Consider the following 27,451-nt stretch of genomic DNA (forward strand, 5'->3'; position numbering starts at 1 on the left):
CCCCCTCCGGTGCCTTCGTGCTAGGCCGACTTCCCAGCGCGGCTTGCTAGCTTTTCGGAAAACAGCCCAAACCATGCTCCGGCTCAGCTTGGTGCACGTCGCTCCTAGGGAGCAGAGGACCCGGGGCCTGGCGAGGAGGCGGTCCGCCCGCGCGGTAGGTGGCGCTCTGCGCGGCGTCAGCGGGGCGGGGCTCGCCGGGGCCGCGCCGCGGACGCCTCCCTCTCATTGGCCCGCCCCTCGGCCCACGGCCCAATGGGAAGCGCCGGCGTCAGCCTGTTACCGGGCGAGGAGACAGCCCGCGGAAATTTGAAATGGCGGACGGGCCGCGGGCCATGGCTGCGCCGCCGGGGCGCCGGGGCCGGGCGGACGCCGAGGAGCCAGCGGCCGCGGAGAGGGGTGAGCCCCGCGGCGGGCCGTGTCGCGGGCCTGGGGCGTGGGTGGGCCTCCCGGCGGCGCGGAGGGGACGTGAGCTCGCGGCATGGGCGGGCACAGCCCGGCGCGGCGCCCTTCTGCTCCCTCTCGCTTTTTAAAGATTTTACTTATTTATCCATGAGAGACACAGAGAGAGAGACAGGAGAGGCAGAGACACAGGCAGAGGGAGGAGCAGGCTCCACGCGGGGAGCCCGACGCGGGACTCGAACCCGGGACCCGGAGTCACGCCCTGGGCGGAAGGCGGCGCTGATCGCCGACCCCAGGTGCCCCCCAATCACTGTCAGCTGCGCAGCTTAGAGGCGTTAGAGACACTCCCGTTGTGCAGCTGCCCCCCCCCCGTGACTCCCCTTTGTCACCTGGAATGCTACACCTGGCGATGACCCCCAGCCTCCCCTCCCCCAACCCCTGGCCACCGCAGGGCACTTGCCACTCTAGGCCCCTCGGGTCCGTGGCTTCCCGCTGTACTTCTCTTGCTGTGACTGCCGTCGTGTCCTCAGGGCTCATCCGTGGTGTGCGTGTGGGGGGGCGGTGAGCATTTCCTTCCTTTTTTAAGGCTGAATAATGTTCCTTTGTGTGTAGATGACAACTTTTGCTTATCCGTTCATCCACTTTGTGTGTAGATGACACTTGGGATGCTCCCGCCCTTTGCTGCTCTGAACACGGGAGGTACAAATGTCTTTTGGAGATCCTGCTTTGTTTTTTTCTTTTTTAAGATTTTATTTATTAGAGGGGCGGGCGGTGGGGCAGTCAGAGGGAAAAGCAGATTCCCCACTGAGCAGGGAGCCCGATGCAGGACTCACCACGACTGGAGCTGAAGGGACATGTTCAACCTCCGGAGCTCCCCAGGCGTCCCATAGTAATTCTATTTTTATTTTATTTTTTTAAGATTTTATTTATTCATGAGAAGGGGGGTCAGAGACAGAGGCAGAGGCAGGAGAAGCAGGCTCCATGCAGGGAGCCCAACGCAGGACTGGATCCCGGGACCCCAGGGTCACACCCTGGGCTGAAGGCAGGTGCTCAACTGCTGAGCCACCCGGGCTGCCCAGTAATTCTATTTTTAAATTTTTAAAAAATTTTATGTATATTTTATGTATACAATGGAATATTACTCAGCCATTAGAAACGACAAATACCCACCATTTGCTTCAACGTGGATGGAACTGGAGGGTATGATGCTGAGTGAAGTAAGTCAATCGGAGAAGGACAAACAGTGTATGTTCTCATTCATTTGGGGAATATGAATAATAGTGAAAGGGAATATAAGGGAAGGGAGAAGAAATGTGTGGGAAATATCAGAAAGGGAGACAGAACATAAAGACTTCTAACTCTGGGAAGTGAACTAGGGGTGGTGGAAGGGGAGGAGGGCGGGGGGTGGGGGTGACTGGGTGATGGGCACTGAGGGGGACACTTGACGGGATGAGCACTGGGTGTTATTCTGTATGTTGGTAAATTGAACACCAATAAAAATTAATTTATTTAAAAAATTTATTTATTTATTAATGAGAGAGAGGGAGGCAGAGACACAGGCAGAGGGAGAAGCAGGCTTCATGCAGGGAGCCCGACATGGGGCTCGATCCCGGGTCTCCAGGATCACACCCTGGGCTGAAGGCAGCGCTAAACTGCTGAGCCACCCGGGCCACCCATTTTTAAAGTTTTGAGGGACCACCATACTGTTCTCCATTGCCCTGTACCATTTTATTTTATTATTTTATTATTTTAAAGATTTATTTATTTATTTATTTATTATTTATTTATTTATTTATTTATTTATTTATTTATGATAGAGAGAGAGAGAGAGAGAGAGAGAGAGAGAGAGAGAGAGGCAGAGACACAGGAGGAGGGAGAAGCAAGCTCCATGCCGGGAGCCCGAGGCGGGACTCGATCCCGGGACTCCAGGATCGCGCCCTGGGCCAAAGGCTGGCGCCAAACCGCTGAGCCACCCAGGGATCCCCTGCCCTGTACCAGGGTTCTGTTTTCTACATCGTCACCAAGACTCGTTTCCTTGATATTTTTCTTGTTGTTTTTTGATAATCCCATCCTAACGGGTGAGGCAAAAGTAGTATTTCTTTAATAAACATTTATTTATATTATTTAACAGGTACTATTGTGATCATGACCAACAAATTGATTAATCTTAATTTAAGTGAAATAGGCATCTATTTCCATCTTACCTTTATAGGACAGGAAACTGAGGCACAGAGACATTGCCACGCAGCTGGTGAGGTACTGATGTCCTCCGAGGCTCGTGTGCATTCGCATTTGTGAGCAGTAGAGCGCTGAGTACCCTGTGGTCACTAGTGGGGCCTGAACAGAGGCAAAGAAGTTGAAGGAAGGAGGGAATAAGAGCAGCAGGGGGTGCCAGGGTGGGCTGCGGTGGAGAGAAAGATACCCTCCCTGAAATAAGCTGTGGAGACCATTTTGCCAGCGCAAATGCTATCCTCGGCATTGTTTATTTGGTAGTTGTTTTGTCTATTAAGAACATCGTATTATACAGAGTTAGATATGCCCCTGACCAAATCATGCCTCATGAAACGTCAATTACAGCCCAAACCTAATGTGATGAGCATTTTCTAATCCTTTCTTTAGACACAGTCACTGAAATTAGTGAGGAGGAACTTTTAGCGAGGTGGCTTTAGTGAAGTAAACCTCATGCATTATTAAGAATCTGTTTATTGGAGGGCCATTGATAGACTCATATTGCAGAAAACAAAGGACGGCTTCACCTCGTTTGCGAAGGAATGTAGGATACCAGCTCCTAACTTTAATGCAGCTTTATGGAATTATTTTGGGAAAAAAAATATCTGTAAGATATTGGACCATTATAAGTTGCTAGCTATAGTAAGAATCACGGCTTTATCCTTTAAAGGAGATCTTTGGTGATTGCCAGTGAATCAAAAACAACCCTTTCCCTCTGCCTTCTGAAAAACTTCATAGAACAACAAAGAACTAACCTATGAAAGATTTTAAGTTCTTACTGTTTGGAAGTAGAGCTTGGATTTTGAGGTGTTTTCAAGTTTGGAAAACTGATTTCTCCTGACAAAGGTAAATAAAGCATCACACCCAAATCCTTGTGTGTATTTTTTTTTAGGAATTTCTAAATGAAAATATGAAATTAGGGATCCCTGGGTGGCGCAGCGGTTTGGCGTCTGCCTTTGGCTCAGGGCGCGATCCTGGAGACCCGGGATCGAATCCCATATCGGGCTCCCGGTGCATGGAGCCTGCTTCTCCCTCTGCCTATGTCTCTGCCTCTCTCTCTCTCTCTCTCTGTGACTATCATAAATAAATAAATTTAAAAAAATGAAAAAAAAAGAAAATATGAAATTAGAAGCAGTCTGTAAACACTGAAGTGTCTGCGATGGTTAAGCCTGCTTATTTTCATTCTTTTAGGTCTGTTTCAAGATGAAGATTCATGCAGTGATTGTAGCAATCATGATAAGCCAGGTTCTAATTTACAAAGTTTTGTGCCCGAGGGAAAGACTCATTTCCCAGAAATATTCCAGACAAGTCAACTTTTGTTCTACGAGCGATTCAGAGCTTATCAAGATTACATTTTAGGTGAGTACGGTCTTGGTTTTTTTTTTTTTTTTTTTTTTTTCTGTTTCTTTTATCTTTTCAGTTTACAAGTAGATTGTCTGTCTCCGTCTCCCAGACTGCCAATTGGTTCTGGGAAAGTAGATTTATTAACTATTCTCTGCTTTATGCAGTCTCAATTTTTTTTTTTAAGATTTTATTTATTTATTCATTCATGAGAGACACAGAGAGGCAGAGACACAGGCAGAGGGAGAAGCAGGCTCCATGCATGGAGCCCGACGTGGGACTGGATCCCGGGACCCCGGGGTCCCACCCTGGGCCGAAGGTGGCGCTAAACCGCTGAGCCACCCGGGCCACCCTGCAGTCTCCATTCTTAACTGTGTTTAATTTGTTTGTAGCTGACTGCAAGGCCTCTGAAGTAAGAGAATTCACAGCTGAGTTCTTGGAGAAGGTCCTTGAACCATCTGGATGGCGGGCAGTCTGGCATACTAACGTGTTCGAGGTGCTGGTTGAGGTAAATTTAATTCCATTGTTAAAGACATTTGGCTCTAGCTAAAAGCACTTTCCTTCAGACTTACAGCCAAAGTGCTTATTTTTAATTAAAGTTTATGAGCTGATTGAAAATAGCGTGTTTTTCACATCTAATTGTCATGGTGTCTGAAGTATTTCACGAATTTTAAAGGTGGCCAAGGAGGAGCTAACAGGGAATTGAGGTGGTTAAACTTTCAGTGTCCTTTGACAGGCGGAAGTGGATTATAAACCTATGAGGTGGAGGAGGTATTTGAGACCATTTAAAAAATAAAGAGGCCTCATTATGAAGTCAATGTAGAAAGTTCAGTTAATTTTTTACCTTCTTAGTTGTAGCCCATTAAGTAGCTCAAACCAAGCAAGACTTTTAAAACTGGCTTATTTCTTGCCTAACAAATTTGTAGGTACATGGTTAATTTCTTGATAATGTGTCGCATTGTCAAAAGTAAAAACAATCTTATTTTTCACCTGACTGGGCCTTTTACACTAAATTTGTACTCTAATTACAGCTGTGAATTTTTCTCAGTGTTAACTGGATCACAAAAAAACCCAGTTAATCTAAAATGTTAAGCCAGGGAGTGAGAATACAAATTGTTGCTGCAGCTCCTTTAGAAAATGGCATCATTTACTGCAGTGATTATGGGCGAGGCAGTGGGTGGCAGCTGTTCCTGGTGGCTTAAATTTTTTATTATGTTACTATCTTTGGTGGCAGTAAAGTCATATTAATTTTGTTGCCATAGTGTCGTCAGTGCCCCAGTCGTCCTGTCCACGTGCAACCCCCCACCTCCACCCTGACCTATTCCCTAAAAGTTGTCTAAGTCATGGTCTTAAAAGAGAAATGTGTCCTACCCCTGCTTAACACCTCTAATGCATTGCATTTACCGAAGCCCTGGTGTTGGCTTCGTGGTTTCTCATTGTCTAGAGAACATAAAGTCCAAGCTCCTTCCAATGTCCTTTCTGTCCTGATCTCTCTGCCCTTTTCTCTCACTTCATCTCCTGCTGCCCCTCCCCTGCCCATTTCTTTCTTTTGATTCCAGTAAGAAATATTACCTGTCTGCTGCTCCAGCAGCCAAACTTTTCTGCCACAGGGCCTTTTCACCTTCTTGCTCTTCAGATGGCTGCTTCTCTTTCATCCCGTACATCCCAGCGAAGAAGTGACTTCTCCAGATCATCCCAGCAAAACCAGACCACCACCCCTCTGGTTATACTTTGTCACATGCTCAATACTGTCTTGTTTGTTTGTCTCTTCAGTTACAATGTAAGCTCCATTTGGGTAAGAGCCAGGCCCTTCTTGTTTATTTTTTATATAATGGAAGAAGGCTCCCTGTTGCCATTACATACTTAAAAAAAAAAAAAATCAGGCTGTAGTGTTTTGTGTGTATCTTAATTTTGATTTCCATGTAAGTCACATTATTTTAAATTTCAGGTCACAGATGTGGACTTTGCAGCCTTGAAGGCGGTGGTGAGGCTTGCCGACCCATACCTCTGTGAATCTCAAGTGAGCTCTTTTACCTTGGAGTGTATGAATGAGCTCCTCGATCTGAAGGAACATCGGTTGCCCCTGCAGGAGCTGTGGGTGGTGTTTGATGATTCTGGAGTATTTGACCAGACAGCCCTTGCAATTGAACATGTCAGGTAGGAAGAGAGGAGAAGGAGAGTTGATGAAAATAACCTCATGGCCAAAAATGTCAGATAAAGGGCAGTAATTCTGGTCTGCGTTATGTACCCAGATTTAAAACTCACACTGTAAAGCTGGTCATTGCAATATTTTAAAATATTCAAAGATAGAGAAATCTTTTTTTTTTAAGATTTGATTTATTTATTCTTCTCTGATTTCATCTTGCTTTCCCTCTCGGTCACATTCTAGTTGTTTGATCCTTCTCATCTCTTAACACACTCTCCTTCCAGCTTCTTGGTCATCCTAGCCTGCTCTTCCTTTCTTCCTCAAAACTTAAAATGTTGGAGTTACCCAGGATCCATCTGAGGCTATCTACCCTTCTCTCTCTTTAATCAGCCTTGGAAGCTCATTAGAATCACCTGGGAATTGTTTTTTATAGGTGTAGTCTAATACATGAAAAAGGATGATAGGATCAGAATATCAGTATTTTATAACCTGTAATAAATAAAATAAAGGTTCTAGGCGATGGTCATGATTAGCTGATTAAAAACTCATGACAAACTTTGTAGTAGATGCCTCAGGCAGGCTGACAACACCTGAATCCCCTGGTCATTCTTAACCTCATCATCAGAAGAGATGACCAGGTGTCATACACTTCCTGATGGAAGTACATTGTGTCCCCCTTTAAGTATTGTTGCCAAAAAAATCTTTCCTACAGCTGACCAAGTCTTTAGATCTTACTATCTGTTTACCAGAAATAAAAGAAACAGAAAGTAACATCCTCATGTTGAATGACCCCATGAGGATGCGATCAGTAAAATTCAGAGTATGGAAAACTCAATAAATTGCAAGGAAACATCAGGCTTCCTGCATGGAGCCTGCTTCTCTCTGCCTGTGTGTGTGTGTGTGTCATGAATGAATAAATAAAATCTTAAAAAAAAAAAAAACAAAAAACGGGGGGGATCCCTGGGTGGCTGAGTGGTTGGGGCCTTCAGCCCAGGGCATAATCCTGGGTTCCCGGGATCAAGTCCTACATCAGGCTCCCTGCATGGAGCCTGCTTCTTCCTCTTCCTCTCCCTGTGTCTCTGCCTCTCTCTCTGTCTCTCATGAATAAATAAATAAATAAAATCTTAAAAAAAATAAATTGCAGGGAGAAAAGGAGAGGGGATAATCTTTAGAATAAAAGTAATTTAATTAAGTACAATTGGATGCCTATTTGAACAAGCCAATGATAAAACAATAGCAATAATACCAGAAGGGACAAACAGGGTAAATTCAACACTAACTGGATATTTGGATAGGAAAGAATTATAACGTTTTCTTAGTATAAAGATTTATTTTAGAGTTACACATTAAAATGTGTGAATGATGTTACATGTTTGACATTTGCTTTAAAGTAATCTGGTGTGCAGATGGTGGGGCTGGGGAGCAGAGAAGTAAATGGGTTAGGGTAGAGATGAAGTAAGATTGCCTGTGTGTTGATAATTGTTGAACCTGGGTGGATACATACATGGTATTCATGATACTATTTGCTCTTGTATGTGTTTGAGATTTTCCATAATAAAAATTTGTTAAATCACTTGAGGAGGTTTAAAAAATATGGATTCTGTATCTGATATCCTCCCCGCTCCCGATTCTGATTTATTGGTCTGGAATAGGTTTGAAAACCAGTTTTTGAAAGCTTCTGAGGGGACTCATGTTAATGCAGCCAAGGTTGAGAACATTTAATGCCATCAATATGCCGACAACTCCCAGATTTATATCTTTAGCCCTGACCTTTCTGGTGAGCTCTGGGCTTGTTTATTCATCTTCCCTCTTGACGTCATCCACTTGGAGGTCAGATAGGCATCTCAATTCACACGTGGAGAAAACAACTCTGTTTTCAACCCAAATCTGTTTCTCTCCCAATTTTTTCTATATTAAGAAATGGCACCACCATCCAACCAATTACAGATGGTCAGTAAACAGTTCTTATTTTATTTTTTTGTTTTATTTTATTTTAATTTATTTATGTGTGTGTGAGAGAGAGAGAGAGAGCATGAACTGGGGTTAGGGACAGGCAGAGGGAGAGGGAGAAGCAGACTCCTACTCAGTCAACCTGGGACTGGATCCTAGGATTCCGGGATCATGACATGAACCAAGGGCAGATGCTCAACCAAATGAGCCACTCAGGTGCCCTAATAAATAGTTCTAATTAAAGAAAGGTCATAATGGAACCAATATTATAGAAAAACTACTTTAGGGGCACTCAGATCATGATCCTGTGGTCCTGGGATTGAGTCCCAAGTTGGGCTCCCTGCTTAGCAGGCAGTATGCTTCTCCCTGTTTCTGCCACTCCCCCTGCTGTGCTCTCTCTCATTCTCACTCTGTCAAATAAATAAATAAAATCTTAAAAACAAAAACAAAAAACTTTAGCCAATCCAAAGAAGTTCTATTGACTCATAACTATCAAGCCTAGCATTTATGCATCATTCTCTATTGTGGCTGATAAGGTTGTTTTGATTTACTCTTTAGCTTGTACCTCTCCAAATCCCTAACACTGAGCCAGTGATTGAATTTGAATGATATGAATTTCCTTTTAGGTTTTTCTATCAAAATATTTGGAGGAGCTGGGATGAAGAAGAGGAGGATGAGTATGATTATTTTGTCAGATGTGTTGAACCTCGATTGAGATTGTAAGTTATTTATTAGTGACCTTGTACATGTTGGAAAAATAGCTACCCGTGGTTTAATTTTACCTGTTTGGTGTATACATACTCCAGGGGCCCGCCCACACATAGAGCAAGCCATCATACAAATAGTTTAACCCATTGACAAGTTATTAAATGAAACTTGTGCAAGTGCCAAGAAGCCTACTTTTAGTTTATAAACTGAGTCTAACAGCAGAGTTCAGGGACATTGAAGTTAAAGAGTTCACTGGTTTATAAATAAATAAAACTAGTTGAGCTAACATGTTTAAAAAAAAAACAAAAACGGGGATCCCTGGGTGGCTCAGCGGTTTGTTGCCTGCCTTTGGCCCAGGGCGCGATCCTGGAGTCCTGGGATCGAGTCCCACGTCGGGCTCCCTGCATGGAGCCTGCTTCTCCTTCTGCCTGTCTCTCTCTCTCTCTCTCTCTCTCTCTCCCCGTCTATCATGAATAGATAATAAATAAAATCTTTTTTTTATTTATTTATTTTTATTTTATTTTATTTTTTAATTTATTTATTTATGATAGTCACAGAGAGAGAGGCAGAGACACAGGCAGAGGGAGAAGCAGGCTCCATGCACCGGGAGCCCGATATGGGATTCGATCCTGGGTCTCCAGGATCGCGCCCTGGGCCAAAGGCAGGCGCCAAACCGCTGCGCCACCCAGGGATCCCAAAATCTTTTTTTTAAAAAAAAAAAAAAAAACAACCCTGTGTTAAATTCAAAGACAATTGTTTGAAAGATAGTGAAATTAGTTGAATTATACAAGACTTGTATACAGTTATACAAGACTTCTTTTGCTTTATTTTTTAAAAATAAATAAAATACTTTAGAAAATAAAGTACTTTAGAGTACTTTAGAAAATATTTGGCTTTATTCTAAGTTCCTACAGGAAAACACCTGGTTAAACAGAATTATTTGAGGATGTTTTTGTCAAGTTTTTTTTTTTTTTTAAGATTTTATCCATTTATTCATGAGAGACAGAGAGAGAGAGAGAGAGGCAGAGACACAGGCCGAGGGAGAAGCAGGCTCCATGCAGGGAGCCCGACTCAGGACTCGATCACAGGTCTGTCTCCAGGATCACGCCCTGAGCCGAAGGCGGATGCTCAGCTGTTGAGCCACCCGGACATCCCTGTTTTGTCAAGTTCTTGTTCTTTAAGTCTTATTTGACAAATGAATGAAAATGCTAAGCAGTTAATATTGGTGATGCATAAAAATTTCCGGAATAGGGAAACACATTCTTCTAATTTGTCAGATTTTATTATTTTATTTTATTTTATTTATTTTATTTTATTATTTTTTAAATATTTATTTATGTATGTATGTATGTATCGATCCCGGGACTCCAGGACCGCACCCTGGGCCAAAGGCAGGTGCCAAACCGCCGAGCCATCCAGGGATCCCCTAATTTGTCAGATTTTAATAGGGAAAAATACTTACATTACAAAAAGCCTAACTTAGCCATGCAGCCCAAGCACTGATTTTGTTAAATGTGGCATTCACATTTCCACGAGATGGAACTCTAAGACCAGGCAATTTTCCATGTATTCATGAGTGGTAATTTAAAGGCAGTGCTTCAATAAGAATAAAATTAGAACTTGCACTAAAAAAAAAAAAAGAAAAATTGTAGAAGGTAATGTTTCTTTTCCCTGTGTGAAGGATGATTTGGTTACATAAGATAAGGCAGTGATCCTTTACATTTTATGGAACCCAATTAGATTTAGTAAGTTTCTCTTAGTTTATATAGTAAATAATAAGTAAAAATGTGAGAAGTCTGATTAATGGTTCTACCTGATTTAGAATAATGTATAATTTCTGTTTAACCTTTCCAAGTTTTCCATCATGCATTCCTATTTTCCCATAGTGAGTTCTATAAAATGCCAGAATTTCAAAAAGCTTGCATATCTTCTAGTTTAGGTTTTGATTGGAGTGAAATGTAATGGTAGGTGACTGTTGTGTATCTAGCAAATTTGATCTTGGAAAGGACTGTATTCTGACTTGACAGCTTTACATGTTCAAACAACAAATGATTTACATACACTGGCAGATGGGAAGGCATAAGGGAGTAATTGTTTTCAGTTGCGGAGAAGAAGCTATGGTACTCGATGGGGAAACTGGAATGTTATCAAATGTAGGGCAGACTCTTTATAAAAGGTCTCTGGGCAAAGATAGGAGTAGTGTTATCAACAGGCAGGATTTAAAGGGAATCAAACCATATTGTCTTAATTTGGGAAGTAAATGTTTTTCCTTTTTAATGCAAGTGCTGTGCTTCAAAGCTTATGGGTCTGAGACACAGATGTTGGTTCATTGCTTCCAAACCACAAAGTGTCACTTTAATGAGAAGAAATAAGCGGATTGGCGTGGATATTGGAAATGCTAAGAAACTCATTTTAAAATTTGAGTCTTTATCTTCATAACTTAATAGACCTGATCAAGCAGTCAGTGCAATTTTTTCTTTGCACAGTGGATTTCTAGAATATCTTTAAAAGAGCATGGATTAACCAAAGCTGACAAAATCCATGCTTTTCAAGCTTCACCTAATTCATTTACTTGAAAAGTGGAAAAAATGTATTTTTTATTCATTTTAAATACTGTTTGAATGTTAACTGTGATTTCTTGTAAATTTGTTTAGGATGTGGTTCTGTTTTTTCCCCCCATCTTATTTAGAGCATGACTAAGTTAAAAAAACTATTGCCTCATCTAAGGCAATAGTTTTCAACCTTGACTGCACATTAGAATCCCCAAGGAACTTTAAAAAAACTTCTCTACTTCTAGAGACCAATTTAATTGGTCTGAATGGGGACCTGAGCATTTGTATTTTTAAAAGCTCCCAGTGATTCTAATATGCAGCCAAGGTTGGAAAACTCTGGCTTCAGGCCTAGCTAGTATGCATACTTTTAACTGAGAAATAAGGCAATTATTGTAAATATATATATAGGTAATGACAATAATATTGCAGTTTATTTTCAAATCCATTAATTTCACATCCATTAACTTGATTGTACTACATTCATAAGTTATTTTATTGCATCTAGAAATGCTTTTTGTTCTATGTATTTGAGAGGGTATATAAACTAATAATAAGTTGTAAGTGCCAATAAGGTTGTCTGGTACTTGTTTTAATCACTCTCTAGTAATGGCAGCTTTATGTTTTTTTTCTGAGAATCTCAAAGGCTTTGGAACATACTGTAAAAATCTTCCTAAGGGAATATGCAGCATAATTTTGTGCTGTAGTGCTTTAAATGTGAGGAAGGACTAGAGCCAGTGATTGAATCATTAAAAATTTTGATTCTATAAATATGGTAATCTGCAACAATGTTATGAAACTATTGGATACTTCCCTCCTCCCCTACCCCTACACCTCCAGTTTGCTCTCTGACATCTGCTTATGATTAAGATTTTGAATCTAATATATGAGAAAATAATTTTTCATTAAATAATGATTACAAATGGTAAAAAGTGAACTTTCAGTGTTTCTAAAGCATACATGCTTGGATCTGTGCAACTTCCCAAAGCAGGAAAAGTTAGTGACCTTAATGAAGTGATCCTTAAAACTTTCAATAGCTTCCACTTATAATAGAGTGCTATTCAGAAAGACATTACGTGTACCTGAGTTGTGTAAGGTAAAACGCTTTTCTTCCTGGTCTTTGAGGACTAAATGGGCTGTTTCAATGATAGGAAAATGTGTCAGAAAGTCAGTGGATTTCAATTTGCTTTTAAACTTTCAGGCATTATGACATCCTTGAAGACCGAGTTCCTTCAGGACTTATTGTGGATTACCACAATCTGTTGTCCCAGTGTGAGGAGAGTTACAGGAAATTTTTAAATCTGAGAAGCAGTTTGTCAAATTGTAACTCTGATTCCGAGCAGGAAAACATCTCCATGGTTGAAGGGTTAAAATTGTATTCAGAGATTGAACAGTTGAAACAAAAGCTAAAACTCATTGAGAATCCTTTGTTGAGGTATGTGTGTCTTTGTTTTTCTTAGTTTGTTGGCATCTTTTCTAACCAGCTATCTTACTAAGAACTGATTGGTCTTTTGGTTTCTCTAAGATACGTGTTTGGTTATCAGAAGAATTCGAATATCCAAGCAAAGGGCATTCGTCCAAATGGTCAGAAGGTCATGCATGTGGTCTCCTCCACCATGATGACTGGTCTGCTGCGGTCTCTGCTCAGGGACAGGCTTTCTCAGGAGCTTTGTAAGGAGGAAACAGAAATTCAGGTAAAAGTAGTTTTTTGCCCATGTGGCTTTTTTCTTCTACTTCACTCCAGGTTTTCCTGAATTCCACAGAGTGTTTACAGGAGCTTACAGAGGTGTGTGTGTGTGTGTGTGTGCGCGCGCGTGTGTGTGTGTGTTGGGTAGTAGTGACAACTTTGCCTTTTATCAGCATTAGTAACTTACCAAGTGTGGGTTGGGTTCAGTGCAGTAGCTGAGGAGATAGTTAAGTAAGCAGTTTTGGCTGCCTTTATAAAGTGAACATGAGGGTACCTGGAGTGATACGTAGGTTGCCTTTTGGGGGTGTATATTTGCAATCTGTTGTTTTCTAGTTCCATAGCGATCCATTGTCTGCTATAAATGCCTGCTATGAAGGTGACACTGTGATTGTTTGCCCTGGCCATTACATGGTGCATGGCACGTTTGCCATTGCTGACTCCATTGATTTGGAAGGTGAGTCTGGAATATCATGAGACCAAAGTCTCTTGCATGATACACTTAAGAAAAAATAGTAAGTCACTGATCTTTTTGAAGCTCCAAGAATATGATTTAATCCATTTGATTTCAAATGAGTTGCCTTAAAATATTAAGAGTATTTAAAGTGTTTGGGGATTGACTCAGTGTTTGAGCAACTTGTTGGGAAGACAACATACACAAAGACAAAAAAGACCATTTAGGAAGAAGTATATTTTCTAGATTGTAGGTTTATGGGGAGGAAATCTCATTTCTAGAATAAAAAGTTTTCCTAGCAGTATTTTTTTAGAGTTTAGTATTTTTTATTTCCTGTCTACTCTTATTTCTTATATGTTACAGACATATTGATGCATGTATTTTTTGTTTTAAGTTTAACATATTTTTTCCATAGGTATAGGTCCAACTTGAAAGTGGACCAAGAATCTTTATCTTATTAATTCTTTAAAAGCTTGCTGGGTGACTCAGTTGGTTGAGGGTCCAACTCTTGGTTTTGGCTCAGGTCATGATCTCAGGGTCTTGGGATCAAGTCCAGCTATGGGCTTCATGCTCTGTGAAGATTCTGCTTCTCTCCCTTAGCCCTTCCCCCAACTCATGCTCTCACTCTCTCTCTAGGGAAAAAATAAATGAAGCTTGCTGAATGTTAAATTCTACACTTTGTATCTTGACCAAAGTGTACTTTTGAGAATATTAATATCAAAATATTCTATTAAAAATAACTTTTTAACAGTCATATCCTATTGTACATTTTAAGTGTTTCCTAAATTTAGGTTACTTTACAATGGTTCATCTTGGTCCTGTGTATTTCCATAACATGTCAAATTTAGATGCACCTGTTCAACTATTTACCAAAAGAGCTTTAAGTTAGCAATAAAGCTTATAATGCAAAAAATCCTTTATCATTTTGGGGCTTGTGCAGCTGGTCACAAACTGCTTAAGCTATGTTCTTTACCTTGTCAAAATTTCTTAATGGAAGCAAGGCTGGGAGTTTAATTTCCTTCTGTTCACTAGTACATCACCTCACCCCCTTTTTTGTTTTATGTATGTAATTTTTGTTCTTTCTCCTTTCCAATATTTGATATATAATAGATGTGTGTGTGTACAACATATCTGGAGGATAAATCACAGCAATAAAAACACTATTTTTGGCATACTAAAAATAGCATTGATATTATAGATTGTGTGGTGGATAAGAGATCTTCCTAGATTGGTAAAGATATTAATAATGAAATTGCAAAAGTGTAATAAATAACCATATAGAATTCTGATAGTTAAGTGTACAGATAACTAGATTTACTGCCAGAGGGCATTTCTGAGAATTTGGGAAATCCTATGGTATCTCTAGTGTGAATTTATGGAGTACTTGTTCATGAGTAATGTAAAAGGTTTTATGATAGCTTGTCTGATCTATAGCTAAGGCTTATCACAAGAGATGTAATTGAGTACGTACTGTGTGTGGAACGTTGACAGTACTTGCAGGGTTTTACTTTCTTGTTTAGAATATATATTCACTTAAGTGATGTTTTTTTGTTTTAAACTACTAAGAATATGTAGCTTGTTTATGTAATAATCTGTTTTTTCTTTTCTCAGTATGACCGTTAATTTTAAATTTTTTTGATGAGGGCAGCCCGGGTGGTTCAGCGGTTTAGCACTGCCTTCAGCCCAGGCCGTGATCCTGGGGTCCGGCATCGAGTCCCGCATCGGGCTCCCTACATGGAGCCTGTTTCTCCCTTTGCCTGGATCTCTGCGTCTCTCTGTGTGTCTCTCATGAATAAATAAATAAATAAAATCTTTAAAAAAATAATTTTTTGATGATAAAAAACAATAGTTATTGTAGGAAATGTTCCAACTATAGACAGACACAAAAAAAAATCAAGAAAAAATAAATACATATAATCCAATCGTCCAGAGTCCACCACTGGCAGCATTCCTGGGTGTGGGGTCACCTTGCATTCTCCTCTAGTCTTATCTGTGTCTTTTGTGTTTTTTTTTATTTATTTTTTTCTTAAGATGTTATTTATTTACTCATGAGACACACAGAGAGAGGCAGAGGGAGAAGGAGGCTCTCTGTGGGGAGCCTGATGCGGAACTTGATCCCGGGACTCGGGCATCATGACCAGAGCCAAAGGCAAATGCTCAACCACTGAGCCACCAGGTGCCCCACGTCTGTGTCCTTTGAGTACAGAAAAACTTCACTGGTTTTGCCTTTAATGTAGTGATTGCTTTCATTTACTCATGCAAACAGTCTTTGACAAGTGTTATTTCTTACAGCTTTGTCTATTGGTTTTTTTTTTTAAAGGAAATTCCTCATATGGAGCTTCCTTTTTTTTTTTTTTTAATTTATTTATTTATGATAGTCACAGAGAGAGAGAGAGAGAGAGAGGCAGAGACACAGGCAGAGGGAGAAGCAGGCTCCATGCACCGGGAGCCCGACGTGGGATTCGAGCCCAGGTCTCCAGGATCGCGCCCTGGGCCAAAGGCAGGCGCCGAACCGCTGCGCCACCCAGGGATCCCTGTCTATTGGTTTTATTTTATGATGAGAGTCAGGCAACTTTGCTAGTTTTCTGATACTCCAGTTTTTTGTAAGCCCATTAAGAGGTCTGGCCTATATTATTAGTTTGGGATTTGTAGAGATCTAATGTTTTTTATTGGTTCACAAGGTAGACCTATTTTTTCAATAACAAATTGTTTTAAGTCAGTTTGTCAGATTCTATGTCAATCTATTTAAGAGAATACTAAAATTAGGAAATCTTGAGAAATGCTTAGGCTTTTTCAAACCAAATTTATATTAGAATGATAGAATTTTAGAGTTGGGAAAAAAATTTACAAGTGTTAAATGCTTTAAAGTTTTTTTTTTTTAAGATTTTATTTATTTATTCATGAGAGAGAGAGAGAGACAGAGACATAGGCTCCCCTGCAGGGAGCCCGAAGTGGGGCTCAATCCCAGGACCCCAGGATCACACCCTGAGTCAAAGGCAGAGATGTTCAACCACTGAGCCACCCACGTGTCCCTATATAGCATTTTTGTAAGCAAATTTATTGCTGAGCTGGTCTGAGATGGTTGATAGGATAGAGTTCCTGATAACAGGGGCAGATTGAGGTGTGGTTATTATTAAAAATTGTATAGCCTGGTTTAAATTAAACAAGATATGTGAGGTAGATTTTATTTAAAGGCAACTTGGTTGACTGGTCTCATGTCATTTGGGGCCATTTGAAATAGAGAGATCTATTATAGTAACTTTATGTTTAAACATTTCCCCTCACCCATCTTAAATACTCTTGTTCTCTTCCTTAGGATATGGTCTACCAGATGATATTGTGATAGAAAAGAGGGGCAAAGGAGATACTTTTGTGGACTGTACAGGTGTGGATATTAAAATCTCAGGCATAAAATTTATTCAGCATGATGCTGTAGAAGGAATCTTGAGTAAGTATCTGAATATTTCCTGTGTTATTTTGTTCCAGGCTTTGAGAGAAAACTTTACTTTTCCTAGAAGATGCAATTCAATAAACCACTCTTGAGTATATGGAAGGCTGATTATTTATGTACATAACATGATGACTTAGGAAGCTTATTCTGAAGTAGAAAATAGTTCAGCCTATTGAAAATTTGTTACTTTATTTTTTATTTGTTTTAAAGATTTTATTTATTTATTCATGAGAGACACAGAGAAAGAGGCAGAGACATAGGCAGAGGGAGAACCAGGCTCCCTGTGGGGAGCGCAATGTGGGACTCGATCCCAGGACCCCGGGATCACGCCCTGAGCTGAAGGCAGATGCTCAACTGCTGAGCCACCCAGGCGTCCCTATATTGCCATTCTTAAATTGGGTCTCCTTTTCTTCTCCCTTCCAAGATCTCATGAAAGTTACTTTCTGATACTTTTTTGGAAAATTGCTCTTTAACTTGATTTTGCATATCTGAGATCATTTCATTCGGTTTTAAGAATGCTGCTTTTAGATGTTAGTCATTGTTTTGTAAATTGTGAGTTTGTAATTCCAGTAATAAAGTTTAAATGGTAGCTAGAGAAATATTTAGACCACTTAATGTCAGCTCTAATACTAGCGCTAGTATTAGAGCTGACATTTCTAATATTGGGAAACACATTACTTGAAGCATTTGATTGCATGTTTTCATCCTAGTCATCCACCGTGGTAAGACCACGTTGGAAAACTGTGTGCTGCAGTGTGAAACTACCGGAGTCACAGTGCGAACGTCAGCAGAATTTTTAATGAAGAACTCAGATTTATATGGTGCCAAGGTAGGATAATCTCTTATCCTTTGGGGAAGTAGTTTAGGTTTAAGTTCTTTTTGTTTTTTGTTTTGTTTTGTTTTGTTTTTAAAGATTTTATTTATTTATTCATGAGAATACACAGAGAGGAGAGAGAGAAGCAGAGACACAGGCAGAGGGAAAAGCAGGCTCCATGCAGGGAGCCCAATGTGGGACTCGATCCCAGGTCTCCAGGATCACACCCTGGGCTGAAGGCGGCGCCAAACCGCTGAGCCACCAGCGCTGCCCTAGGTTTAAGTTCTAAATAAGTAAACAAAATGTGGGACCAAGATGTAAATGGATACTCCTGTTCTCTTTCTTCAAAGAAGTTAAGACACTTTTATGTACTAAGCCGGATGTAGTTATATAAGGAAGAGAAATAAGAAATCTCAGTTTCTCTGTGATAACTTTGAGAAATTTAGACCCTTCACATTTGTTGACTTTATAAATGGATTTTGTAGCAATTGAAGCTCAGTTGCTTTTTTTTAAATGAGACTTTTTATTTTGAGAGAATTGCTGAGATAACATGCTGTTGTAAGAAGTAGAACAGAGAGATCCTGTATGTGTATTCTGTACTAGTTGTAATATCCTGTAAAACTGTAGTACAACAGCACAGCCAGATAGTCCATTCAGTCAAGTTGAGTATTACCATCACTTCAAGGATCCTGCATGTTGCCTTTTGACAGCGACAGCCACTTGCTTCTCCGTCACACCTCTTCTTTAATCACTGGCAAACCCTGGTCTTGTCTCCATTTCTGTTATTTCATCGTCCCAAGAACGTTATGTAAATGTAAATCATCATAACCTTCTGAGGTTGGCTTTTTTTACTCAGCACAGTTCTCTGGAGCTTCACCCAAGTTGTAGGTACCAAGTGTTTCTTCTTTTTTTATTGCTGAATAGTATTCCAGCATATGGTTGCTGCACAGTTTGTTTAACTGTTCACCTGTTGAAGGATATCTGAGTTGTTTTCAAGTTTTGGCTGTTGTAAATAAAGCTACAGCCAACATTTGTGTACAGGTTACTATGGGAAACGTTTTCATTTCTCTGGAGTAAATGCCCAGGAGTGCAATTGTAGATCATGTGGCAACTGCATGTTTACTTTTTTTTTTTTTTTATAGACGTGGCCAGGGCAGCCTGGGTGGCTCAGTGGTTTAGCGCCACCTTCAGCCCAGGGCATGATCCTGGGAACCTGGGATCGAGTCCCGCGTCAGGCTCCTTGCATGGAGCCTGCTTCTCCCTCTGCCTGTCTCTCTCTCACTCTCTCACGAATAAGTGAATTAAAAAAAAAAAAAAAAAAAAGACATGGCCAAACTGTTTTCTAGAGTAGTTACATCATTTTACATTCCCATCAGTGGATGTTTGAGTGATAGTTTCTTTATATCTTTCCTAGCATTTGATATTTTTACTGTTCTAATTTTAGCCATTCTCTTAGGTGTGTGGTTTTAATTTGCATTTACCTAGTGGTTAATGATGTGGAAGATTTTTTCATATGCTTACTTGCCATCCTTCTCTTCAGTGAAATGTCTATTCATGACTTCTGACCATTTTCTAATTGGATTATTTGTTCTTCTTTACTGTAGAGTTTTGAGAGTTCTTTTTATATTCTAGATACTAGTCCTCTGGTGGGTATTTGCTTTGCATACAGTTTTTGTTTTGTTTTGTTTTTTTCTTTCCTGAGAGTGTATACACCTGTGAGGGAGGCAGGGAGGGACGGGAGAGAGAGAGAGGGAGGAGAGAGAATCCCAAGCAGGCCTCCTATCCAGCTCAGAGCCCCAAGATCATGACCTGAGCCAAAAGCAAGCGTTGGATGCTCAACCGACTGAACCACCCGGGTGCCCCTGCAGATTTTTATGCTAGTCTATAGCTTGTCTTTTCATTTTATTCACGTGGGCTTTTATAGAACAGAGCTTTAATTTACGATGAAGCCTTATTTATTGATTTTTCCATTTATGGGTAGTGCTTTTGGTGTTAAGTGTAAGGAACTCTATGCCCAGCCTTAGGTCGCAAGGATTTTCTCTTATTCTTTTCTCCTAAAAATTTTATGGTTTACATTTTACATGTAAGTCATGATCCGTTTTTGGGTAAATTTTGGTATAAATGTGAATTTTAGGTTAAGGTTTATTTATTTGCCCATAGATATCCAGTTGTAACTACACCATTTCTTAAAAAGGCTGTCCTTCCTCCAATAAATTCGTTTTGCACTTTTGTCAAAAATCATCTGGGAAATTTGTGTGGGCCCATTTCTGCTTTCCTTCTCCTAATGTGTGGACCTGTCCCTCCATCAACACCTGCTACTGTAAGTCTTGAAATCTGATAGTGATTCCTCCCACTTTGTCTCTTCCAAAATTGTTTCAGCTATTCTAATTCCTTTGCCTTTCAATATATGTGTTATAGAAAAATATTGTCTCTACAAAAAGTCTGAGATTTTGATAAGAATTTTTGTAAACCTGTATATCAATTTGGAGAGGATAGATACAGTTGTTTTGTTTTGTTTTAAGATTTTATTTATTCATGAGAGACACGGAGAGAGGCAGAGACACAGGCAGAGGGAGAAGCAGCCTCCCTGCGGGGAGCGCGACACGGGACTCAAGCCCGGGTCTCCAGGATCAGGCCCTGGGCCAGAGGCGGCGCTAAACCGCCGAGCCACCCGGGCTGCCCTTCTTTTTTTTTTTTTTTTTTAAAGATTTTACTTATTTATTCATGAGAGACACAGAAAGAGAGAGGCAGAGACACAGGCAGAGAGAGAAGCAGGCTCCATGCAGGGAGCCTGATGTGGGACTCAATCCTGGGACTCCAGGACCACGCCCTGGGCGAAAGGCGGTGCTAAACTGCTGAGCCACCCAGGGATCCCCCTATTCACTTTTTTTTTTAGTGCATTTTTTGTCTTTTGTTCAGATTGGGTAGTTTCTATTCTTCTATCTTCCCAGTTTACTGATTCTTTGCTCTGTCTTTTCCTTTCTGCTGGTGAGCCCATCCATGGAGCTTTTTATTTCTGTCATTTTTGAGCTCTGAAATTTCCATTTGGTCCTTTATATCTTCTGTTACTTTGCTGAGCCTTTCTGTTAATTTGTGTGCCTTTCATTTTTCATTTAAGTATGTTCCTAATTGCTCATTAAAGCATTTTTATCATGGCTGCTTTAAAATCCTTGTCAGCTAATTCTAACATCTGACAGTTGGTATTGGCATCTGTTACAGTTTGACATCTTTCTGGCTCTTAGTTTGGCAAGAGATCTTCACCTGAAACCTGGATATTTTGTGGTATTATGAGAGCCTGGATCTTCTGTTTTAACTTCGGTGACACCAGTACAGGAAGGGCTGAGGTGGAGGGTACTGCCTCGTTACTGAGAGGTGCAGGGAGGGAGAAGTCTGGGTTCCCCATTTAGCTTCCATTGACACCCAGTTTGAATGGGGGAGCTCTTTGTTACTGCTGGGAGGGGGTAGAACTTCTGATTTCTTACATGATTTCCCTGACGCCATGGCCCAAGGCAGTGGCCTTGTTACACTGGGCAGTGGTGAAAGGCCAGGAATCCTGCCAGGCCTGCTCTGGTACCACCCTAGTGGGGAGGAGCAGTAGCACTTTGACTGTCGGGTGGGAGTGCTGGTGCTTCTAGGGCCTTGTTATTGGCTGGTGGCTTCCTACTTGGCCTTCTCTGACACCACCCCACAGGGAGAGTTGCGGTGCCTGGTGATAGTCTTGAGAAGGAAGTTTATGTTCTGCTTTCGGCATTTGCCAGCATGTGTGGGGACGGTCCACTGTTTTTATCTGTGGTGTTTGACTGGCATAGAGTTATAATTGTCTGAAAGTTTTCTGACTTTCCAGGCTGCCTGGTTCTTTGGCTAGAGAGAGCAGGCTTTTCAGGCTTCTGGTCTGTGTCTGGTGTTCATGAATTGCCAGCTTCTTCAGCCTCGACTCTGGGGAAGAAAGCCCAATTAGCAGATCTTTTTACCTAATGGAGAGTTAGATTGGTGTGTAGTGGGTCATCTGGGCATATATGTTCTCCTATCCCTAAAAGGGATATAATAATAAATTTTTCTCATGGCATACTCTCAACATACATACAGTAAATGTGTTATAAATGGTTAATAGCAGTGTTTCTTCATGTATGATATTATATATGAAATTATTCCGAACTATAGAGGTTTGAATAAATTATTTTTACTTCCCAAAGTGTTTAGTATAACTTCAGTAAATAAATTATTCCTGTTATTGTTACTTCTTAATTGATACCATGTAGTCCCAAGGGATAGTGTGAAAGAATTGTTCCATGCATGGATCTTTCTGGTTACTTTGTATAAATGATACACTTGAATTGGCTGCTAATTTTAACATGTGTGTAGTAGTGGAGGTCATTAATTCTTTAGCTCATACTGATTTTTAAGTTACGTTGAGATGTTTTAAAACTGATGGGTTTTAAAAAATATCAGGTCTATTTTCTATCCTTATATTACAATATTTTACTAGACTCAAATACTGTTCTCCAGCTAATTGAGTATCTCAGAGAAGATGTTCATTTTAAATAATTGCAAAATTGTTAAATACTTTGTTCTTTTTCTTTGGCAGGATCAGAAAACTGACTTGTCCAGAATGAAAGGGAGTGGGACAGTAATCAAGTGTTGATAATCTTAGCCAGTGTTTTGTGTGTATATATGTGAATCATTTGTGAAAGTGATAAATGATAGACAATTTGCTGGAAATGGAGCAAATGGAAATGTTGATTAGAAATATCTAACAAAGCTTTCTGTAAAATACTTTGTATTTGCACTATGTTAAGGTTTAAGAAGTGATTGTAATAAGCCTTCTCTTGTAGTCTTGTCTTTAAAAAACTGATTGTGACACCTTAAAACATAACTTGTAGGGTGCTGGTATAGAAATCTATCCAGGGAGTAAGTGCACCTTAAGTGACAATGGGATCCATCACTGCAAGGAAGGGATACTCATTAAGGTGAGTGCTCCTGCTAAAACACCCTCTTTCCAAAAGTTAGTTAGAATGGTTTCATCCAAGAAATAATTGTTTCATTAAATTCTCATGTTGAGTTCTATTGTTTTCTGGTTTTGAAAGCACAAGCAGTATATACATCTTAATAATCATCTTGATATCAATAGTTGGTGATGTTCTTTTGTGAGAATATGTTGCTGTCTGTAGATCTGCAGAAATGACAGAGGAATGCTATGTCACTCAGCTCGGACTGCGCTACCACTTATTAATAAGCATAGCCTTCTCCTTTATTTTTAGAATAGCCGGGAAAAAGTGAGATTTTAAAAATCAAGTGGTGTTGAATGTGACAGTTCCTTAAAACATTTGTTTTCAATGTCACAGGACTTCTTAGATGAGCATTATGACATTCCCAAAATATCCATGGTGAATAATGTCATACATAATAATGAAGGTTATGGTGTTGTCTTGGTGAAACCTACAATCTTCTCTGATCTGCAGGAAAATGTCCAAGATGAAACCGAAGGTATGCTGTATTTAGTGATTTTTAAAAATAAAAACTGGATCTAGTTTGCTTTGTTTCAACACTGAACTCTGATTAAGGATCCAAGTCTTCCTTTCCTTTAACAAAGATAACTGGCATATGCTTGGACATGGGGTTGGAGAAGCTTGGGAAAGCTATAACATTGCAGACTCCCAGGGTGAAAGAAACTTTCAAGGTCAACTAGTTCACCTATTCCTTCTAAACCTTGGTGTGTGGTTGTAATAAGAATATTATTTGGTCCTGTAGTTCCCTTCTTATCATGCTTGGCTTTCTGTATATTTATAGAATAAAGCTGGACATATGATGGCAATGGTAGCTCCTGCTGGCGTTTGTTAAGGGTGGAGGCAGAGAAGTGCGTGTGTCAGTCTGCATTTGCTGGAGGGGATCGTGAAGTTTGTTTCTATTTTTTATTGGCAGAAGTAAATGCCTCCCTGTCAACTGTCTTTCTATGGCAGCAAGAGCTGAGTCAAATCGCTAGGAAATTCATGACTTTCAAGCCATGACCCAGATTACTATGAAATCTCAGAGAGGGATTAAGCATTGGCATGGGTGAGGAAAGTAGTCCTCATCATCCTCAGGACCCACTCTAGTTATCTGTGAGTTCTTTTTCTTCACACAGTTCTGTAGTCAGACGTCCAAATGGGCGTGTCTGCATTATGTACTTAGGGTCTCACAAGGGTGAACACAGAGATGAGTGGGCTTTTGTCTGAGAGCTCTGGGGGGAAGATCGGCTTCTGAGCTCATTCATATCATTGGCAGAACTCATTTGCTTGGGCAGCCCCAGTGGCTCAGCGGTTTAGCGCCTGCCTTCAGCCCAGGGTGTGATCCTGGAGACCGGGGATCGAATCCCACGTCGGGCTCCCGGCATGGAGCCTGCTTCTCCCTCTGCCTGTGTCTCTGCCTATCTCTCTTTCTCTCTCTCTCTCTGTGTGTCTCTCATGAATGAATAAATAAAATCTTAAAAAAAAAAAAAAGAATTCATTTGCTTGAGGTCATAGGAATGAGGTCTCCATTTTTTAGCTATATTGGCTGGGGATTGTCCTCAGTTTCTAGAGGCCAGGTCCTTGGCCGATAACCCTCTGTATCTCCAACTTTCCTCAAGAGAACCTCCCTCAAGGCAAATGTTGCTCATGCTTCAAATCTCTCTCACATTATGAATTTCTTCGTGCTTTCTTTTCCTTCTTTTAAAGAGCCCCTATGACTGGATTAGGGACACCTAATTATCTTCTTCAAGTCAGCTGCTTAGTAACCTTAATGACATGTGCAAAATCATTTTGCCATTTAGCAGTCATGAAGGTAGCACCAGGCGTTGGGCGTTGCAGGAGCCATCTAGAATTCTACCCCAGATATGTACTCACTGAGAATGCTGGCATCAGCTGCTGGAGTGGAGTTCCTTTAGGAAGAGTGGCACTGTCTTATTAATCTTTGCATCTAGCCCCTAAAGCCATGCGTAGTAGGTAGTAAATACCCAGGAAAGGTCTGTTAATGAAGGAGATTCTAGGGTAAAAAGAGAAAAGAATTCAAAATTGGTAATCCTGTAGGAGAGTCAGAAAACTTTGGTACAAAGAGGAAAACGACTGCTCGTTGAGCTACTTACAGCAAAGAGTTTGTAGAATCTACTCCGATGACGGCAGGAATCCTTGGCAGAAAAAAACTTGAAAGCTCTCACAGAATATAGAAATATATATATTTTTTGTGGAGTTATTTTGTACATTTAACTTTATTTATTATAATTTGTTTATTTCTCCAGAAAATAGAGCACTTAAAGTTCCAACAAGTGAAGAGGCAGATACAGCAGAAAGGATAGATTTAGAGGAGCTGATTCAGTGTGCAACTGGCAAAATGGAGCTTTATGCAAGATCCAGCCTTTCTGAGCAAGTTGAAGGCAACTGTGAAATTGTGAATGAACTAGTTGCTGCCTCCACACAGAAGGGCCAGATGAAGAAGAAAAGGTTGAGTGAACTGGGGATCACGCAAGCTGACGACAAGTTAATGTCACAGGAGATGTTTGTTTCAATTGTGGGGAACCAGTTCAAGTGGAATGGGAAAGGGAGTTTTGGCACATTTCTTTTCTGACCACCATGATGTAAATAGATAGCAAAATAGTGGATTTTGCACATGCTGCCCTAAGAGTCACTGCTGCTATCGTAGTTCGCTTCATGTCTGTATTTCACATTTGATATATTTGATTGGGTGTGAGTGAAATGACATCTATTTCTGTCTGCAGGTGTTGCACAAGAGACATTTCCTCTGTATAAGGAAGGTCATAAAAAAATATAAAATAGAAATAGAAAATAGAAAATGAAGATTTCTTATCTGGAAAGTCTTGCATTCTCAAACACATCCTTCTGTCGTATTATTAAGCCTATCAGTAACTTTCTAGTATAAATACACTTTAACCTAGCACTTCGGACACGAGGAAGACAGAGAATACAAGATGAATGCACAGAAATGCAATAGGTGTCAAATGTGCAGTGTTCTTACACTTGTCTTTTTCTCCCAATTAACAGCAAGTCTGATTTCCACGCTGCATTTGCATAATACTTGTCTTAAAATAAAAGCTTGTATGATTGGGAGGTTATCTGTGTGATCAGACTTATTGAGAATCTGAGTGTGATGCATTTTTATGTTGAACTATGTAATCATCAAAACAGTAATAGATAGCATGGCAGGTTTGAAACATGAGATGTGTTATTCAGAGCCAATGCATAAGTAGAGCATTTTCACTGTTGCTGAATATGAATGATTAAAAAGAAGTTTGTTTTTCACCATAACAGTATTCTGATCAAATTTCAAATATCTTAGACAAAGTGATTACTTTTGTAACCTATATCAGCTCTGTGTTCTTGAATATCATATTCTAAAGCACAGCTTTTAAAATATTTATATTTTTAAAAAGTATATGTGTCATTAATATGCTTACTGATTAAAATTAAAATGATGAAATAAAAAATTGAATCTTGTTATATTTTTTCCAGATGCATTATGGGCCATAGTATATGTGTAGCATATGTAGCATGTATGGTCCTTTGGAATGCGCACAAAGTTTATCTTTTTAGTGTTTTTTTTTTTTTTAATGTTTCAGAAAGAGTATTAAGGTTGGGGATCCCTGGGTGGCTCAGCAGTTTAGCGCCTGCGTTTGGCTCAGGGCACAATCTTGGAGTCCCAGGACCGAGTCCCGCGTCGGGCTCCTGGCATGGAGCCTGCTTCTCCCTCCTCCTGTGTCTCTGCCTCTTTCTCTCTCTCTATGTCTATGATGAATAAATAAAGAAATCTTAAAAAAAAAAAAGTATTAGTTTTTCTTCAGTGTGGTTGTTTCTTAAATTGCATAATACTAAATGTGGAAGAATTTATGTTGGATATCTTGTCTGACTATTGAAAGGCATTTTTCTTTTACTCTTTTAAATCCTGTTGCAGAAGAAATACTAATTCTGCATTAGTTGGAGCCAAATACTGATTTTAAAATCATTTATTCAACTTTAAAAAAAGTCAAATTGGTTTTCCAATCAAATTTCCAGTTTCTCTTGGAGTTTAGATTTCCTATATTGTAACTGGCTGGAGTGAGTGTCAAGAGAATGACAAGTAGCAAGGCAAGTTAATACCTTCTTTATTCCTTTTTATAGCAGGATAGTTTTTATTTTTTTTATTTTATTTTTTGAAAGATTTTATTTATTCATGAGAGACAGAAGCAGGGACACAGGCAGAGGGAGAAGCAGGCTCCATGCAGGGAGCTGATGGGTGACTCGATCTTGGGACTCCAGGATCACATCCTGGGCCGAAGGAAGACCTCAACCACTGAGCCACCTAGGCGTCCTGCATGATAGTTTTTAGATTTCATTTCTATCTTAGTTTAAATTTAAACTTACATTAATTTTTATTCTCTGTGTTATTAGTGAGTATGCCTAAAGCATTCTCGTCTAAGTTATGTAGAGTACATTTGGCTCAGTTGTGAAGATGACTTAGTACAGGGGATAGGGAGAGAGTTCTGGAAGGATGTGGATTTGACGTTTGAGGTGGAAACACTGACGAAGAAGGGCTGTCTTCAGTGTTGATTGAATTATATGTCCTATCTCTGTGGTCTGTTCTTAGTGTAATCTCAGATTTACGGCAGATATCAAAGATACCTTGATTTCAGTGTTTTCTTTGAGATTCTCTAGAAGTATCTCCTTTGGTTTTTTATTTTGGTATTATCCCGCAAATATGTACATGAACGTATTTTCATTC

General features: G+C 40.1%; 1 protein-coding gene across 1 annotated transcript; it reads left to right on the top strand.

Moving 5' to 3' along the window:
* Positions 1–303: 303 nt before the first annotated feature.
* SHCBP1 (SHC binding and spindle associated 1) lies at positions 304–26,278 on the top strand. The gene is made up of 13 exons (XM_055342151.1): positions 304–396; positions 3,820–3,987; positions 4,362–4,477; positions 5,918–6,126; positions 8,692–8,784; positions 12,524–12,757; positions 12,848–13,016; positions 13,343–13,463; positions 16,777–16,908; positions 17,622–17,740; positions 22,606–22,692; positions 23,068–23,209; positions 24,978–26,278. Exons 1-13 carry the CDS (start codon positions 312–314, stop codon positions 25,301–25,303), a joined length of 2,001 nt encoding a protein of 666 aa, XP_055198126.1. The 5' UTR covers positions 304–311; the 3' UTR covers positions 25,304–26,278.
* Positions 26,279–27,451: the final 1,173 nt, after the last annotated feature.

The sequence above is a fragment of the Nyctereutes procyonoides genome, unplaced genomic scaffold (genome assembly GCF_905146905.1).
Source record: "Nyctereutes procyonoides isolate TBG_1078 unplaced genomic scaffold, NYPRO_anot_genome, whole genome shotgun sequence".
Classification (NCBI taxonomy): domain Eukaryota; kingdom Metazoa; phylum Chordata; class Mammalia; order Carnivora; family Canidae; genus Nyctereutes; species Nyctereutes procyonoides.

Excerpts from the sequence above, each read along its gene's own strand:
- SHCBP1 (XM_055342151.1), top strand. The coding sequence starts at position 312 with ATGGCGGACGGGCCGCGGGCCATGGCTGCGCCGCCGGGGCGCCGGGGC. Across the intron at positions 22,693-23,067 it reads AGGAAGGGATACTCATTAAG|GACTTCTTAGATGAGCATTA; the intron begins GTGAGTGCTCCT and ends TCAATGTCACAG. Across the intron at positions 23,210-24,977 it reads TGTCCAAGATGAAACCGAAG|AAAATAGAGCACTTAAAGTT; the intron begins GTATGCTGTATT and ends TTATTTCTCCAG.